Genomic DNA, 19,205 nt, shown 5'->3' with positions numbered 1-19,205 from the left:
TGGCATTCCTGGTGAGCATACCAAAGCTAGTCTGACTGTGTGGCATTAGTAGGTCATGTGCGATTTCCTCTCTGCAACCTTCCAGGGCTGCACGAGCAGGCCTTTCCCCACGGGCCCTGTCAATCTGAGATGTATGTCTTTCCGCAGTTCTAGAAAAATGCTTTGTGCAGTTTTTCTTTCTGTGGAGCTCTTGACGTGCTTTGATTTCTTCTTTAGCACTTTACATTCTTGCTACTCATTCTATATATTGATGATTTTACTTTTGACATTTTTTTTCATACCCAGTATCTCTAATTAGTTTATTCAGTTACATTTTGTTTTATCCTTCAAAAGATGTTAGTTACAATTCTTTTATTGTCTCTGCTATGACTCCTGCTTCCTTAGGTGGGAGTTTGTGTTGATGTTTCTCCCCAGGGGTGTGCTCATCTTTCTTTCTGTGGTTTTGATGGGTTGACTGTGCGTTCCACTGCATTTCCTGTAGCTGCCGGCAATGATTGTGGGGACCAAGGGTGCACCGTGGGGCTGCACTGCTGACCGCCCCATGCTGTTGGGCCCCTGGAGCTGCCGTGGCATCCCTGCGCTAGGATAGCCAGGGCTCGGCAGCCCGACTCCCGTGTCTCACCGTGTGGGCCTTGCCCCTCCTGGTCTGTCCGGCCCTAACTTGGTTTCCACCGTTTGCAGTATTCTTGTGTACGTTGCACAACTTGAAAAAACTTTTTTAATAATTAGGAATTCACGGGCAGCTGCACAAATAGTACAGAGAGACCCCATGTATCCTTCACCCGGTCTCCCCCAGGGTAACATTTTACACAGCTAGAGCACAGTGTAGATTTCTGTGAACACCTAGCACCAAACAGCTCCCAATGCCTCCCTCCATCCCCACCCACCCTGTCCCCAAGCCCCGTTCTCCATCTCCACAGCCGGGTCACGTCAGGTGTTCTCTAAGAACGTGGGGCCTTTGAAAGCAACTCTGTTCCTGTGGGACTGACCACATTGTGTCAGTGGCTCCTTTCCTTTTCATGCTGAGGGCTTTTCTGTGGTGTGTATGTCCCAAAACTTAACTGCTCACAGGTTCAAGGGCATTTGGGGGTTTTCCAGTTTGGGGCTGTTATATTAAAGTTACTCTGGACATTTATGTACAGATTTTTCTTCTCTCTCTCTCTCTCTCTCTTTTAAAGATTTTATTTATTTATTTGACAGAGAGAGACACAGTGAGAAAGGGAACACAAGTAGGGGGAGTGGGAGAGGGAGAAGCAGGCTTCCCGCAGAGCAGGGAGCCCAATGCAGGGCTAGATCCCAGGCCTCCGGGATCATGAGCTGAGCCGAAGGCAGACGCTTAACGACTGAGCCACCCAGGCTCCCCTTGTCTTTGCTCAGATTTTTCTTTAGACAGAAATTTTCATTTCCCTGGGTTAAATATCCAGGAATATAATTGCAGGGTCATATGTTAATTGGATATTTAGCTTTATAAGTAACTGCCAAACCAGATTCCCAACATTTTGCATTCCCAGAAGCAGGGTATGAGCAGTTCGGTTTCTCACATCGTTGCTGGCATTTAGCATCGCCACTAGTTTTTATTTTAGCTGTGACACCTCATCATGGTTTTAATTTGAACACTTCTAATGGCCAGTGATGCTGAACATCTTTTCGTGTGCTTATTTGCCATCTGTATGTCCTTTTCGTGAAATGTCTTTCATACCTCTTGCCCATTTCACAACTAATTGTTTTGTGAGCTTTCAGAGTTCCGGGTATGAGCCCTTCACCATGGACCCGTTTGCAGACTTTTCTTGGTCTGTGGCTTGTCCTCACCCCCCAGTAGGGTCTTCCCTAGAGGATAGGTATCTCATTCTGACCAGGTCCACGTCATCAGTGTTGCTTTCTTTTATGGCTTGTGCTTTTGGCATCATGTCTATAAACTCTCCACCTAGCCCTGGGTCTCAAGATTTTTCTGTAATTTTTAATGAAGTTTTTTATTTTTTATAGTTTTATATTTTTATAAATATATGGTCTATTTTGAGTTAGTTTTTGTATTAGACATCAGGTTTAGAATAACATCATTATTTTTGCCTATCATTTTTTTGCTTACCATTATCAATTTTAAAATGCAAGTCAGAAACTTTACATTATTCATCTGTCTCCTTGAAATTATACTTTTATTCTGTTCACATTTCCAGGATTTTATTCTAAGACATGTTTATCCTTGGGGATCTTTTATTGTCACTCTGTCATATTCCTCTGAGGAAAAAAAGGCAATTGGAAATTTAACTTCAAGAAATTTCTCTGACCATATAGGCTTATCCGAGTGTTAGCTGTGTGCTGAGTTATTATAGTTGTTAACGATGTGCAGTTAATTGTCACACATATCACTTGAGTCAGCTGTAAGGGCAGAGGCCAGGAGGGTGCCGAGACTTCAGAAGTGGATTTCCTGAAGACCACCCCTGCCTGCCGCACACCTGGGAACTTCATCTGCCCCTGGGGCCCCACGGGAGGGCGGAGGGCGCAGTGATGTAGCGACAAGTCAAGGCAAGTCAAGGCAGTGGGGTCCCCGAGGGCCCCTCTGATATGGAGCCCCCGGCTCCAGACCTGGCCTCTCCTGCCTTAGAGTTCCCTGCTCCCCAAATCCAGTTCAGTCTTGTTTGGTTTTCTTGGGAGACCTTCTTTTATTGAAAATTGTGTTTTAAAATCAGTCATTCCAGTGATGAGTGTTGCAGGCTTATGATAATAAAACCATTTTGTTTGTAAGAGTTTAAAAATGAAGGCATGTTCTTGCCGACATCCCCTGGCAGTGTGGAGCCTCCTTCTCACCCAGTGTTGGTCCTGTCAGAAAGCACCGGCACAGGGTGCAACTCATTCCCTGTTTGGGCAGAGAAAGCAGAAGCTTCTGGAAGGGAACCTTTTTCCCTTGCATTGAAATGTTTGTTACTGTGTCCTGTGTTGCAGACTGTCTCCCTAGTTGAATTGTGCACGCTCCTTTGGGCCTCAGCCTCCTCCCTTTTCTTTTCTTCTTTTTTTAAAGATTTTTATTTGACACAGAGAGAGACAGCGAGAGAGGGAACACAAGCAGGGGGAGTGGGAGAGGGGGAGAAGCAGGCCTCCTGCTGAGCAGGGAGCCCAACTTGGGGCTGGATCCCAGGACCCCGGGATCATGACCCGAGCTGAAGGCAGACGCTTAACGACTGAGCCGCCCAGGCGCCCCTAGCCTTCTCCGTTTTCGTCCCTGTCGCCATTCTCCCAGTCCGCTCTCATGCATAACTGCTGCCACTGGTGTTCTCTAGGTTTTGGACAAAAGATGTGGCCTTGTTCTTGGAGCTCTCAGCCTGGTTAGAGAGGTAGTTTTGAATGCCAAAATTGTGCAAGTCCTTGTTCGTTGCCATTGGAATTAAGTATCTGGAAAGAGAAGTAGGCTGGGCTAAGAGCGGTGCTCACACTGAGCCGACATGGGTCTGGCTGGTGGCTCAGGGACTGGCCGCCTGTCAGAAGGGGAGAGCCGGTGCACAGAACACCGGCGGGGTGGGTTGGGGTGGTGGGTAGGGCCAGCAAGGGCCAGACCCCGTAGACCTCCGGCACCTGGGCCAGAGCAGTATGGTGGCCACCTCTCTCTGCAGCCTGTGCCACAGGTCCTCCCTCTGTGTGGGAGGCAGGGGCTGGCTGGGTGCTCAGGGCTCCATCACAGCAGTGGGCGCCCCTCCATGAAGTCAGGTGCTGGCCTGCTGTCTCCATGGGAAGTAGATGTGTCTTTCATCTTTTTTGCTGTTGTCAGAGGGTAGAGCCCTGACAGAGTCTAGAATCTTCACCCAAGTTCAGCAGCTCTTGATTTTTTTTTCTTTCATATTTTCAGAAATAATCTCTTAAAGATTTTGTGTCTAAATGAGAATTAGCCTCACATGACTGTTTCCTCCTCAGGTTTAATTTTTGCCCCTCATTTATGTATACTTTAAAATCATCTTTTGCATTTCTTGTAAGAAGAGCTGGTGGAGGCTGAGAGTCATTGTGGCCACACAGTCTATGGGGGTATTTTGCAGGAGACAGAAAGGAGCATTACCTGACTGCTTTGCTCCAGCAGTGACTTCTTTAGGGACAACCTGGCATGTTTGAGAGAGACTGAAGAATTTTACAGAGTTGACAAGTTACACGTGAACTGTGTTCTATGTGCCTAGGGCAGGTTAATTGTGAAGGTGGTGGGGAGACGGTGGTGTTGGGGGAAGAAGGAAGGGCACTCCAGGGCTGGGCCACATTCCCTACCAAGCGACAGACAGGGTCACTGAGCTGAGTGTAAGTCCCCCAGGCTCTCGCCCCAAGAGCTGGAGTCCAGGCCACCCGCCCAGGTAGGCTCGCTTTTAAGGGCAGGGATGTTGAGCGCCTTCACACTCTTGTGCGGTCCTCTCTGTCTGTCCCCACAACGTGGTCATCCTCCCAGTCTAGACTCTGTCCCACTAAACCCTGTTCCCGGCCCCCACCCCCCACCCCCGGAGTCTGTGGGTCCAACTCCTCCGGCCTCCGGAGCGTTTCCACTCAATACAGAATTGGTCCTTCTGTGCCGGGCTGATCTCACTGAGCACCACGCCCTCCAGCCTCGTCCACGTAGTAGCAGGTGTCGCGATTCCTTTCTTTTTAAGGCCGAATAATGTTCCACGGTGTGGACGGACCACGTCTCGCTTGTCCATTCACCTGTCGGTAGACGCTGGGGCTGCTTCCACCCCTTGGCTATTGTGAGGAGCGCTGCCGTGAGCACGGGTGTGCAAATACCTCTTCAAGATCTGCTTTCAGTTCTTTTAGGTATATATCCAGAAGTGGAATTGCTGGATCACATGGTAATTCTATGTTTAGCTTTTTGAGAAACTGCCAAACTGATTTCCACAGCGGCTGCACCATTTTATATTCCCACCAACAATGGTTCCAATTTCTCCACATCCTTTTCAACATTTTGTTTTTAATTGGGTATAATTGACAGTTTTCTGGGGTTGTATTCTTTTGTTTTTAATAGTCGCTATCCTCATGGTATGAGGTGATATCTCATTATGGTTTTGATTTGTATTTTCCTGATGATTAGTGATGTTGAGCATCTCTTCATGTGTGTAGTGTATGTCTTCTTTGGAGAAATGTGTGATCAGATGCTTTGCCCATTTTTTAATCAGGTTGTTTGTTTTGTTGTTGAGTTGTAGGAGTTCTCTATATATCCTGGATATGAATTCCTTATCAGATACGTGATTTGCAAATATTTTCTCCTGATCTGCAGGTTGCCTTTTCATTCTATTGATTGTGGCCTTTGATGAACAGAAATTTTTAATTTTGATAAAGTCTAATTTATCAGTTTTTTGTTCTTGTTGCCTGTGTGCTTTTGGTGTCCTCTCCAGAAATCATTGCCAAATTCAGTGTCATGAAGCTTTCCTCCTCCTCCTTAGAGTTTTATAGTTTTAGATCTTTGATCCATTCTGAGTTAGTATTTGTACGCAGTGTAAGGTAAGGGTCCAACTCCATTCTTTTGCATGTGGAGATACCCCTTTCCCAGCACCATTTATTGAAGGATGCCTGTTTCTTCGCTGTTGATTGCCCCTACTGTGCGTATGATAAAACTTGGTTAAATGGAATTTGGTCTGAGATCCAACTGTCTCGGGGCTGTAGGTGATTTTAGGGAAGCCAGTGGAGGGGAGAGGGTTAGTTGTGTCTAGGCAGTCCGGAATGAAGGCAGCACCGCTAATAGGGATGAGGGTTTCAATGACAGTACTACGGGCTGCCGGGGTCTTGGAAGGCTGAGACTGAAGACAGATTTAGGAGAGTGGTAAAACTATGAGCAAAAGGAAACTTTAAAAATGTAGTCTGTTGTGGGGGGAGTGTTGCACAGTGCAGCTGTGAAAATGATAGACTGTGAAAGCACCTTAGTAATACATTTAGCTAAGTCATCGGTTCGCAGGCCAGGTAGACATTATTTCAGGGTTCATGTGCCGCATTTGGTCACTGCTGCCGCTGCTTCCTTTTGCTCCCTGTCCCTGTCAACGCCGTTTTTGGCTTGTGGATGCTGGCCCGTATCCTCCGAGGGGTGGCCGGGTACATGCGCATCAGTGCCAGGGGCTCTGTGATGACGGCAGGCTTTGTACTTTGTCTTCTCTCTTTTAGCTCCTCTCTTGATCAAGGCAAGTTTTTGAGGAAGGGAGCTGCATTTTGGGGGCATGTTGTTTCAGTGACCATCTGCTTGTGTGTAATTACAGTTATTAATTGTCTTTGTTTTGAAGCATGCAGCCAGTAAGGATCCCAGAGAAGTTCAAGAAGCTCGAGATCATGAGGAGCCAAAAGAGGAGATCAACAAAAATCTTTCTGATTTTGGACGACAGCAGCTTTTACCCCCCTTCCCACCCCTCCATCAGTCACTACCTCAAAACCAGTGCTACGTGGCCACCACAAAGTCACAGACAGGTAATAGGGGGACCCAACAACTGTCTTTGCTCTGATTGCGCATTACGTGCTTTCTGATGGTGTGTTACGAACCTGCATCTTGCCAAACTAGAAGTGTGTTGACTAAGTGCGTGTGTGCTCTAGATGAGCGGCAGTCGGAGTCATGGCCCTCCTGTGCTCACCTGTAGACCTGCAGAGGAATGTCAGACCTCTGTTCTAAAAACTTGACTAATCCCTGCATTGCTTCCTACGCTTGTCAAACTCAAAATGAAGATTGTTTTCATTAAGTCTTGTTCCCTTGTTCTAATAGGGTAGAAGACTCTAGATTTGAGGACTTCCCTCTGTTTATAAATTAAGTGCTGTTGGGAACACACAGTGTATTGTGGAGACCTTTGAGTTAAGGTTGTGGAGAAGGATGGTTTGGTTCTGTTACCAGCCACTTTCCCTGGGTGTTTCTCGATCTTTTGAGCTTGCTTCTGTTCACGGTCAGTTGAGGGGATGGGTGAACATTTGATCCCTTGTTGGGGCCTTTGCAGGAGGTGGAGCTGCATGAGTGGCCCCACAGGGAGGATGCTGGGGTGGGTGTATCTCAAGCGAGGGGCCTCCCTCTGGAGCCTCTAAGATACCCACAGTTCCTACAGAGATGAGGTGACTTTCCCCAGTGCAGAAAGGCCCTTTCTGTGACGTCTTCATGCAGGCCAAGCACTCCTGGTGTTGTCACCTCCCAGGAAGGGTACCGAAAATCACAACTTCCATGCCTGCAAGTGTCTCTTTCTTCCTAGGGAAGCGTCATCACAGCCGCTTTGCCTTATTACAGAATTGCTGGTGCACCTTTCAGAGTTGTGGGAAATACAGAAAGCCTACCTGCTGGTCAGGTGTCTTGGGATGGACAGGGCTTGTGTGGACACAGCCCTCCGTGACTGTGTCCAGGTTCCAGACCACCTTGGTCTGCTTTCTTCAAACCTCACTCCTTCCTCTGCCCTGCCCTGCTGTCTTCCCTTGCGGGGTGGGGGGAGTGTTGGAGCCAGCTCATTCGAGTTTAGATTTCAGGTCATCTCTATTAGTATTTTAAATTACTGTGGTCATGGCCCCAGAGGTTCTATTAGCTCCCTGTCCTGCCGCAACACAAACAGGAAGGCTAGACAGACTCACTGAGGGGCTGCAAAGCACCTCCTACTCTCCATCCTGTGACTGTACAGGATGCGCATCCCAGCCTGGGCACACCCCTGCATGGCGCCCAGTCACCCCGTTCTCGTATGAGATGGACAGAGCTGCATTTCCTCGTGACCATTTATTGTGCTCAGAGCCACCCCCCTAGTGAACACGGTGCAGGGCTGTGTGTGTGATTGTCCTGGATGTAACCTGGGGCTGAGGCACACCTGGTGTCCTCGGTACCACGTGCTCACGGGGATGTCTGTGTGGCCCTTGTCATGGTGTAGTTCATGCTCATGCATGCTCTTCCAGCGCTCTTTTCTTCCACTTTGTAGAGTGAGAACGGAATGGAGCATAGGTTCTCCAGCCCTTTAGTACAGTGCCTCTGTTAAGTGGTTTTCAGATTTTTTTAAAACCCTGGAACTTTTTAAAAAATAAAATATTATAGAGAGCCTCATTCTATAAAGCCAGTCAACCTGGAGCTGCTTTATCTAGAACAGGGTCGAGAGCCCTGAGTCCCTAGGAGCCCCAGCTTGTCTGGAAACCCCAGACCCCCCCAGCTGTTTGCTTTTTCCTGTCCTGTGCCTTCCTTGACCTTTTGTACCTGCATAGTTTGCTTCAAGGATTTCTTTCCCCTCAGTCGGTGAACTGCTGGGCGAGGTGGAAGGTGCTGGGGAAGGGGTCCAGGAGAGGACAGACTGGCCAGTGTTGCATGGCTACCACTTACTTTAGAGGTGGACACATGTAGAGACTGTGCAATTTACTCCTTGTTGTGGGTGAGAAGTCTGTCAGGCAGACAGATGAGGCCTATCCCCAGTGACTGGCAGTGAGGCCACTGTTCCTCCTCAGCCTCACTCTCGCAGCCACACTGTTCCTGGGGACGGGACCGTCCCAAGACAGGGGACTGGGTGTGGGAGGTGCTCCAGGGCCCTGCTTCTGGTGATCGGTGGGTTCTCCCTTGCACTTCTCCTGCTTACAGCAGGGTGATCATGTTGGCCGTCCACACAGCTTTGTGTTCTATTGTGAGTAAAGCAAATGATCTGTAAGGTACTGTCAGTTTCCTCTGTGCAACTTAGGGCAAGTAAGAAATGCCTGTCACTGTTGTGGCATGCTGATGATTTTGGTAATCGGATTTTGTGAATTATCACCTACCTTTAAAAAACATTTGAATGGTATTTCTTTTCCTTTCTTGTCCCCTTTTGACTTTTTTTTTTTTTTTTAGCTTGCTTGCCTTTTGTTTTAGCAGCTGCAGTATCTCGGAAGAAAAAACGAAGAATGGGAACCTATAGCCTGGTTCCTAAGAAAAAGACCAAAGTATTAAAACAGAGGACGGTGATTGAGATGTTTAAGAGTATAACTCATTCCACTGTGGGTTCCAAGGTAAGGCATGCCTGCGTTGTTTGCACGTGTGCTTGGAAATCCACGTTTGTGTCAGGACCTCTCTGACCACAAGAGCACCACGTGAGGTTGTCCGTAATTTGATGACCTCGGTCCCTTTTGAAGGAACCCAGGCTCTGAGGTGCCTCGTTCTGGGGCACAGCCTCCTTCCCATTTCTCCCTGACCCCTCATCCCTCACCCTTTCGTGGCTCTTCCCCCAGTGGCAGAGTCGCTGCATCCCTCCTTGCAGGCCATGCCCTGGCAGGAGTTGGCAGATTGCTCCCGATGCTGGTGTTCTTCGTGACAGTGTGCTCTTTCCCGTGTTCCAGGGCGACAAGGACCTGGGCGCCAGCACCCTTCACGTGAATGGGGAAAGCTTGGAGCTGGACTCAGAGGAGGACGAGTCGGAGGAGCTTGATGAGGAAGAGGACCAGGGGGCTGAGCAGGCTGCTGCATTTCCCACAGAGGACAGCAGGACCTCTAAGGGGGGAAGTGTGTCAGAAACCGACCGCACCCAGAAGGTAGGCCTTTTTCACCCCCTCGGGGAGGGACTACAGATGATGGGTCATTGGTCCTGTGAGGGGCGGTCTGGCCCTCCTCGGCCCCAGTCATTTCCCTCTTTCTTTCTGACTTGGGTGTTTGCATTCCGTTTATCTTGAAGTTTTAGATTTGTTTTCATCAGAGGAGTGTTTCCCGTCTTGTACAGCACTCTTTGAAGTAAACATCTGGAGCCTGTGTAGGTTCCAGATGGACAGGAATACACTGAGGGCTGACTGCGTGCCAGTGGCAACTGCTTGTCACTGGCCTTGGTGTGACTGACCTTGTTCAGTCCTAGGCACACCACAGGTGCAGTCCTCCTGCACATGAGGCCCTGACACTGGGAAGGACTCTTCTTCCTGGTTGGAGTGAGCTTCCGGGGCTGCTGACTGGACCTGCAGAGCGGTTATGTGCAGTCTGCTCACACCAGGTGTATCTCGGTGTGCCAGGTGTGTCCTCATCGCACACAGTTCACTCATGTCTACCCGAGGGTGTGCTCTGGGAGGGGGCAGGTGCTGGCTCAATCACAAGTCACTGTCTGCAGGTGGCCCTGGGGGCTCAGCACTGGGCAGGGTCTTCAGGGGTACTAGGTGCAGACCTGAGTAGAACACAGTTCCTGAGTAGATGGTGACATCTGGGTGTGTGTTTATGCTCTTAGTTCGGAGGGGGATGAAGTAGGTGAGGAGGAGTAGGAGGAGTTGAGAATCAGGTGGTTGGTTGGAGATGGGTGTGATTGGATTGTTTTTTGTATCATACTTTTTTTGAGAGAATTTTGGACCATCTTTATATAAGATGGGCCTTTGTATCTGATGAGGTCTTCTTCTTCTTCTTTTTCTTTTTTTCTGATGAGGTCTTCTAAAACTAATGGTAGGCAGAGAAGTTCCAGGTGAGTTCATTGAAATAGTGACCTGTTTGAAATGTATAATTTTGTGGATTGACATTTTATATTTTGAGTCAAAGTGCTGTGCGCTGTAGGTACAGCCTTTTCTTCCAGCTCTCAGAGTTTTGGGGGGGTGTCTTATCATGTGTCAGAAGCCACGGGTAATAGTCTATTTATGATTTCTGGGTTCTAAATATGATAAGCATTCTTTTTCACTGGTGATTTTGAATAAATTGGTGTAAGCTGTCTTCTTATACTTCATTGGTTTCATTCTTTATGTATAAGTACTTGATTCATGTACATTTGTTTTGGGATAAAATATGAGGTAGATATACTCAAAATGGGTGTATTTTATGGTATATGAATTCTATCTCAGTAAAGCTTTTTAGGCAAAATGTGAGGTCAGGGTCCCATGGCTTCCCTCAAAATGGTTAGCCACATTATGTGAGCACCATTTATTGACTGACGTTTCTTTCCCCTGATGATTTAAAATGTCACCTTTATTGAACATCCTATGGCATACAGAGCTGACTCTGTTTCTGGATTCTCCTCTTCCAGGGAGAATCTGGATGCTGCGTAATACCGAATAACTCTATACATTGGTATAAAGGAAAGAATTAAACGGATAGGAAGCCAACAAAAAGAATCAAGAAACAAGTAAAAGTAGAATTGCAAGGACAGTGTGGCCAAATGGAAAACGAAATAAGATAACAGGAACAAATCTAAATAAGTCAGCAATAATAATAAACAGTAATGGGTTTATTACGTGAACTGCTTCAGAGAATAGAGAAAGATGGGAATGGACACTAGCTCCTTCTGAGGCCAAACTCACTTTCAATCCTGAGACAGTATTGGTTAGACACAGCTGTATCTTTGCGTAATAGCGATCATAAAGAAGGTAGGGCTTCCCGGGAAGACACTGGTTTATTACAGGAAACCTATTGATAAGACTTACTACATTAATAGATTAAATGAGAAAAACTAGCATTTTATAAAGTTCGGCTGTATGTTTTTTGGACTTGGGGGATGACTTCATGATTTCAGCTGTGACAAGGAACAGTTCACTGATCAGAGTGACTGCACCTGTGCACTGCCACCCAGCTCACAGGCCTGAGTTGTCCCAGCCTCCCCTGTGGGCCCTTCCAGTCCCTGCAGAATTGGTTTCTGTGTATCATGTAAATGGGATCATGCATATGTTTTCCTCTTTCAGAGTGTGACTTGTTTTACTCAGTATTACATTTGTGAAGTTTATATTATTCATTCATTTTCATTGTTATGCAATGGTGGATTATAAAGTGGTCTGAGGGGCCTCTTTCAGAGGGGACCCATTCAAAGGGTCCATGGGGTCAAAACTGTTATTGTCATAATGCTAAGACAGTATTTACTGTTTTACCTCTCACTCATTGGAGTTACATTGTGGTTTAAACATTTCTGTTTAAGTTTGTACAGTAGTAAACGTTAGTAGACGTAACACACATCAACAAAAGTGCTTTGCCATTCCCAGTAATTTTTAATAGAATGAAGGGTTTCTGAGACCAGAATGTTCAAGAGCCACTACGGTACAGTATTTCATTGGATGACTGTTCAAATTTATGTATCCATTCCACTGTTGATGGACATTTGGGCTGTTCCCAGTTGGGGCCTTTACAGATGACATTGCTGTGAGCATTCCTTTGTGTCCGTGGGGGGCACACCCATACTGGGATTGCCATGTCATGTGGCCAGTGGCAGGCATAGCCGTGCCGCTCTCCCTTCTGTCGCACTAGCTTGATACACTTGGTATTGCCCAGCCAGCGAGTGTAGTGATGTTGCATTATAGTTCTGATTCACATTTCCCTGACTTCCGAGAAGGTTGGGTACTTTTTTTACATGTTAATTTGCCATTTGGGTGCCTTCTTTTTTTTTTTTTTTTAAGATTTTATTTATTTGAGATAGAGCACAAGCTGGGGGGCAGAGGGAGAGGGAGAAGCAGGCTCCCCACTGAGCAGGGACCCCACACAGGGCTCAATCCCAGGGCCCTGGGATCATGACCTGAGCCAAAAGCAGATGCTTAACCAACTGAGCCACCCAGGCTTAATCTTTTTAAAATACAAATTACCCAGTGGTATTTAAAGATAGCTTATATTAAATAAACCTGACTAAAGATATCAGAATCCTACCCCCCCTCAAAAAGAGTTACTTAGTGGGGAACATTTTAAGACATTTCTAATGTCAGTAATAAAAAGAGGGAGGGATTGCTCCTTTCTCTCCTAACATGAGCGCTGCATTGTTGATTATTCTTGCTGTGATGCTGTAAAATGAGAACCAGAAGGAAACATTAATATTTAAAAGGACAAGGGAGAAGAGTTTGCCAAGAATATAATCATCTGTCTTAAAAAATTCAAGAAAATCATCTGAGGAACTATTATAGCTAGTGAGCTGAACTTAAATGTGATCAAGACATAAAACCATTCCTTTTCTTGTGTAGCTGCAATAGCCAGTTAGAAAATGTAATGACAACAGTATCAATAATAGCAGTAATGCCTAGGGCTATTTTTTAACTTTTCTAATAGAAAATGTCAAGCTATGCCAACATATAGATAATAGTGAACAATTGTTAACACTTGGCCAGTCTTGCTTATCCACACATGGATTGTCTTTTTTTTTTTTTTTTTTTAAGATTTTATTTATTTATTTGACACAGAGAGAGAACAAGCAGGGGGGTGGCAGGCAGAGGCAGAGTGAGAAGCAGGCTCTCCCCGCAGAGCAGGGGGAGCCCGGTGCAAGACTCCTTCCCAGGACCCCGGGATCATGACCTGAGCCAAAGGCAGTTGCTTAATGAACTGAGCCACCCAGGCACCCCACATGTGGGTTGTCTTGAAGCAGATATTTCCATATGGATCTTTAAAAGAAAAGGACTCTAAAAGCAAAAATCACAGTATCACACCTAAAACTTAGCTGCAAGTCTTTAATACCACAAGGGTACTTAGCAATAAATTTAATAGGAAATGTCAATTCCCTAGAAGAGAAAACTGAAACTTTCCTGAAGGAGGTTGGAAAGGAGACATAGGTTCACGTTAAGACCTATTACTTGTCTGAGAAAAAAGCCATGGTTTGCCTGAGGGAAGACCTCTTATTTGCCAGAGTGAAGACCCCTTGTTCGCCTGAGGGAAAACCTTTTATTTGCCTAAGTGAAGACCCCTTGTTTATCTGAGGGAAGACCTGTTCTTTGTCTGAGGGAAGACCCCTTGTTTGTCTGAGGGAAAACCTGATGTTTAGCTAGGGAGGACCTGCTGTTTGTCTGAGAGAAGACCTCTTGTTTGACTGAGGGAAGACCCGCTCTTTGTCTGAAGGAAGACCCCTTGTATGTCTGAGGGAAAAGCTGCTGTTTGTCTGAGGGAAAACCTCTTTTTTGTCTGAAGGAAGACCCGTGTTTGACTGAGGGAAGACTCTGAGGGAAGACCTCTTGTTTGCTTGAGTGAAAACCCCTTGTTTATCTGAGGGAAGACCTGCTGTTTATCTGAGGGAAGACTCCTTGTGTATCTGAGGGAAGATCTGCTCTTTTTGTCTAAGGGAAGACCCCTTGTTTGGGTGAGGGAAGACCTCTTGTTTGTCTGAAGGAAGACCCTTGTTTGACTGAGGGAAGACTCTTTGTCTGAGGGAAGACCTCTTGTTTGCCTGAGTGAATACCCTTTGTTTATCTGAGGGAAGACCACTTGTTTGAGGGAAGACCTCTTGTTCGCCTAAGTGAAGACCCCTTGTTTATCTGAGGGAAGACCTGCTGTTTATCTGAGGGAAGACTCCTTGGTTGTCTGAGGGAAGACCTCTTGTTTGTCTGAGTGAAGACTCCTTGTTTATCTGAGGGAAGACCTGCTGTTTATCTGAGGGAAGACCTGCTGTTTTCTGAGGGAAGACCCCTTGTTTGAGGGAACACCTCTTGTTTGCCTGAGTGAAGACCCCTTGTTTATCTGAGGGAAGACCTGCTGTTTATCTGAGGGAAGACTCCTTGTTTGTCTGAGGGGAAGACCCCTTGTTTGAGGGAAGACCTGCTCTTTGTCTGAGGGAAGATCTCTTGTTTGCCTGAGGGAAGACTCCTTGTTTGAGAGAAGGCCGGTTACTTGTCTGAATGAGAAGATCATTGTTTCATCCTCCCCACATTGCCTATAAGTCCAGAATAGTTCTCATCAGGATCCTCAGAGGACTTTCTGTAGAATAGCTGATGTGGGAATTGTGTGCAGCAAGCACAGGGAGAAAAAACAGCAGTTAGAACTACTGAAGAGTGATTAAATGGGGATTTGTGCAGGAATGGGAAAGCATTGAGTGAGTGGAACAGGAAATCCATAACAAACCTATTTGTATGTGAACATACAGTTTACTGTGAGGATGGGGTTTTAATTTTTGTTTATTTTTTAAGGATGGGTTTTTTGTGGTCAAGGGATCATGAACTTTTCAGTAAATGTTATTGGGACAATTGATCTTCTGGGGGAAAAATAGAGGGGAACTCTCGTATCATGTCACATAGGAAGTGTAAATTCTATTCTGGAATTGGATAGTGGTGATGGTTGCACTACTCGGAATATACTAAAACACTGAATTGTACACTTTTTTTTTTTTTTTAAAGATTTTATTGGAAAGAGAGAGTGAGCGGAGGGAGGGGTGGGGTAGAGAGAGAATCTCAAGCAGACTCTGCGCCGAGCATGGAGCCTGACCCAGGGCTTGATTCCACAACCGTGAGATCATGACCTGAGCTGAAATCAAGAGTCGGACACTTAGGGGCACCTGGGTGGCTCAGTCGTTAAGTGTCTGCCTTCGGCTCAGATCATGATTCCTGGAGTCACAGGATGGAGCCTCGCATTGGGCTCCCTGCTCATCGGGAAGCCTGCTTCTCCCTCTCCCACTCCCCCTGCTTGTGTTCCCTTTCTCGCTGTGTCTCTCTCTGTCAAATAAATAAATAAAATCTTAAAAAAAAAAAAAAAAAAGTCGGACACTTAACTGACTGAGCTACACAGGTGCCCCTGAATTGTACACTTTAAAAGTATGAAATTTAGAGTAGATAAATTATATTTCAGTAAAGTTGTTATTTAAAAAAGTAAATTACAGAAGCTTTAGAGTGTCAACATAAAATACCGAACTGCGGAAGAAAATGTTAGAAACTGTTTTTCTAATCTCAAATAAGGAAGGCCTTCTAGTGCCAGACACAGATCCAGAAACGAGAAAGAGAAAGATGGAGAGGTTTGATTTGTCCAGATAAAGTCTCAATATTTTTGTATAATAAGAAAGACCAGAAGCAAAGCTTCACTTGATAGGGAAAATTTTTATAACATATTTAACAGTAGCAATATGGACTGAGGGTTTGGTCACATGAGACAAAGTGGAAGAAGTAGAAAAGTATGTGAAGTTATGGAAGTTGCTCAGTTCCTTGTATACTTGGGGAATGAAAACCAAAGTGATTGTGCAACCCCTTTGGAGGGCTGGTTGTGTCTTTGTGGGCATTGCTGATGGCAGCGGTCTTGAACTCCACATTTGTAAAGAGGAGTGTGTGTCTGTTGGTTTGTCCTGGGGGATCTTCGTTTGTGTAAAACACAGCCTCAGTGTGAAACTGATAAGGGTGTGCCTCGATTAGGGAATGGGGAAGTTACTGGGTGCAACTCCACAAAGAACCAGGCTGAGGGTGTGTGTGACCACATCCCTGCCTCAGGGGGTAGGTGGAGAAGGGGTGAATGGATACCCATATATTTTAGTGTTTTTGCATTGAAAATGTATTCATGTATTACCTGTGTGGATAGAAAAGATAAATACAGCAAAAAAAAAAATAATGAGGTACCTATATTGCCTTGATATGGAAATAATTCCAAAATATATTTTTAATTAGAAGAAAGTTTCATTCACAAAATTGTGTTTGGTGTTCTGCCAGCCAGCAGGCAGAATCATGCTTCTGTATTCAGGCCCATTCGTGCCAAACATTGGCTGGAAGGAGTGTGAGCAGCACTAGCGTGATGGTCCTGGGGGCTGAACTGGGCTCTTGGGTGGGTTTAAAGGGTAGGTTTTGCATTTTGTATTATTTTTTGGCCTCTGGAAATCTTTTTACTATGTATTCTGTTACTTTTTAATTGAATTCTACTACACACAAAATGCGTCAAGTGCACTAGTCTCCAGCATACAGATGATGGGCTCTTACGTGCCGGGGGGCTGCCTTCCAGATCAGTACAGAACTACGGCAGAGGAGCGGCCCACCTGGGACAGGCTCTTGGGCAGGGATCAGGCAGGACTTGGAGCTGGTACCGGTGACACTTCATGGACACCGCACCGGTGTCATCTCCACCCCCCAGCCTGTGCACGTGCATCTCCAGCGCTGACGGCCAGTGTGTCCAGTAATATGTGTTTTTATCGAGTCACCTCCCCTGAAGGGTCTCATTAGATGTGTTTTCTCTTCGGCTTGTTGTGCGGCTGGCCAGACGGACGGCGAGTCTGAAGAGGAGCAGGAGTCAGCTGGCACCGGGGAGGAAGACGAGGATGGAGATGAGTCCGATCTGGTAAAACCCCAGCCCCACACTCTGACTTTGTGTTCGGTGGCAGAGGGAAGCAGGAGGCTCTGTAGTCTGTCCAGCCTTCACTCAGCTGTCATTGCAAGTGTGTGCTTGGAATCTGGGGCCATGATGGCAGATCTCGTCCCAGACCTTGGGAAGGAGCATGAGAAGGACATCTGAGCAGAGAGCCAAAGGAGACCCTCATCGGGCAGGCAGGGCTAGGGGAGGGAGGTCGGGGCTTTGGTGTGTGAGGGTAGAATGGGTAGGACTTGGCAGCAAGGACAGTGGCCGTGATTCTGCCCTGTGACCAGTGTGAGAGAGAAGGATTTGAGGTGTCTCAGGATTAGAGCCAGCAGTCCCTTTTGTGGGCTGGTTGTCACAGGGAGGTAAGCGGTCAGAGGGCAGGGGCACTGGGTCTGTGGGAGTGGGGGAGCAGGGGCTTGGAGATGGGGAAGAGCACAAGCCTCAGGATGGGGCCCAGAAAGCACCCAACAGGTGAGCTTGAAGCAGAGGAGGAGGAGTTGATGTGAGACGGGAGGGTCCTGTGAGCTGAGAAATGCTCCCAAGAGGGAGACATTGGTCCCTGGCATTGGTGTGTTGTGTGGGTAGATAAGATGAGGACTTGGAAGGGACAGTTGGGTTTGGTGATAAGCTGCCCTTTGTCTGGAATGGCAGGTTGAAGCGATAGTGAGCTTGGGGGCAGTGCTTGAGGAAGTTGGGTCTGAAATTTTGCAGTAAGGAGGGCAGGGGTGAGGCAGAGGAAATGGAGTGCAGGGTGCATTGGGCCACTGGTGGGGCAGCAGAGGAGCCTGTGTGTGCTGGCGGGCCACCGCAGTCAGAACTGGGCACCCAGCACCGCACCTGGTGTATCTCCTCCTTTCTAGCATCTCTCTCTGTATCCCTAGGGAGCAGGGGTTATGTGATTCTCCTTGTAGACCAGTTGAAGGTGGTGGCAATTCTTGCTCTGTGTCTCTTTGTAGATGCCCTTCCTGCATCTTAGATTTTAGAAATAGATGGTCATAAAAATCTTAAAATATGGTAAATTAATTATAACTTCTTTCCTTGTTCTCCATGTAGATAATTAATGTGGACATAGATTCTGAAGCAGATTGAGGCATTCATTGTTCCTTTTCTCATGAGCAGAATGAATGGATGCATATGATTAAAAGTGGATTCTCTCCCTGAGCTTATTTATTTATTTAGTTCCTGACTAGGACTTTCTCATTCTTTTTTGTGCCAAATTTGAGTAAGATTTATAAATTCCATTTAAATGTTCTTGGCTTTTCTTTTTTTTTTCCCCTGTAAAATAACAGCTTAGTGTGATTTAGGGGAAAACATGAGTATTTTTAAGAATGGGACCAGAAAAATGTCTGAAAGTGAAATTAATCTTCTAGTTGAAGAACCAAGATATAGCAGGTATTTTATTTTGCAAGGAAATAAAACTTCTAGTACCTTTTGCTTTCAGGAGCTCCCATGCTTTGCTTTTTCTATTCCTGCCCCTTTGGCTCTTAGAGTTCTGAATCCAGTATCAAGAAGAAGTTTCTCAAGAGGAAAGGAAAGCCTGACAGCCCTTGGATCAAGCCGGCTAGGAAACGGAGGCGGAGAAATAAAAAGAAGCAAAGCGGTGTGCTGGGTAAATGTGGTGTCCACATTCGAGGACTGTCTGGGTGGGAAATGGGCTCATGGGAGGCCGTCCGGGGGTGGGGTTGGGGTTCTGTGTAGGATTTCATTTGGAAAAGGGGCTCTACTGTTTTAAGGGGGGAAAAAAGTATGAACTTCATTAGAGACACTCAGGTGATCCTCAGGTGGCTTCCTTCTGGCAAATCTCCCTTAATACTGGTTTCATTGTTGAGTGTTGAGCTAATTGGGATTATTCATCTTCTTCCCTGTGTGACCAGGGATCTGTGGCTTCTGAACATTGTATGGTTACCGTGGCTGCCCTTGGTGTAAGGTGTGGGCAGTGCCTAGGTCCACACAGTGGCTTTCAGCCGTTTGGTCAGATTCCCCTGTTCTGGAAGTAATTTTGTTAAAGGGGATTCAGGGAAGGAAATGACCCTGAAATCCAGAAGGTGAGCAAGCCTGGTGGGCCAGGGGTCACTTCTGATAGCTTTGTTGCAGAAGATTTGGCATGTGATATAGTGCACGTGATTCAGGTGCAAGGTGGTGAGTTTTCACGCGTGTATGACCATGAGACCTCCGCCACAGTTATGTCGTGAATGCTCCTGCTGCCACTTGGTGGCCTTTCCCTCTCCCCAGCCAGCCCTCCCCATCCCTAGGCGCCTCTGCTCTACACTCTGTCTGCAGATTGGTTAGCACTGTGTAGGACTTCATTTGAGTGGATGGTTGGGGAGGTACCCTTCCC

At 46.6% G+C, this 19,205-nt stretch overlaps 1 protein-coding gene across 4 annotated transcripts in view; it reads left to right on the top strand.

Moving 5' to 3' along the window:
• EHMT1 (euchromatic histone lysine methyltransferase 1) overlaps window positions 1-19,205 on the top strand; it is a 106,261-nt gene that overhangs the window by 36,215 nt on the left and 50,841 nt on the right. For 2 of the 4 annotated variants that reach the window (XM_025864925.2, XM_073890019.1), the window contains exons 4-8: window positions 6,231-6,411; window positions 8,765-8,922; window positions 9,250-9,441; window positions 16,772-16,849; window positions 18,356-18,476. In XM_025864925.2, coding sequence (XP_025720710.1) covers window positions 6,231-6,411; window positions 8,765-8,922; window positions 9,250-9,441; window positions 16,772-16,849; window positions 18,356-18,476 — 730 coding nt within the window. The remainder of the gene's footprint in view (window positions 1-6,230; window positions 6,412-8,764; window positions 8,923-9,249; window positions 9,442-16,771; window positions 16,850-18,355; window positions 18,477-19,205) is intronic. The other 2 variants (XM_025864924.2, XM_073890018.1) reach the window with 2 other exon arrangements.

This window comes from Callorhinus ursinus, unplaced genomic scaffold (assembly GCF_003265705.2).
Source record: "Callorhinus ursinus isolate GAN/ISIS: 27379988/994484 unplaced genomic scaffold, GSC_fseal_2.0 scaffold125, whole genome shotgun sequence".
In the NCBI taxonomy this organism is placed as follows: domain Eukaryota; kingdom Metazoa; phylum Chordata; class Mammalia; order Carnivora; family Otariidae; genus Callorhinus; species Callorhinus ursinus.
The sequence above is the reverse complement of the archived record's forward strand: the minus strand, read 5'-3'. Positions and strand labels throughout refer to the sequence as shown.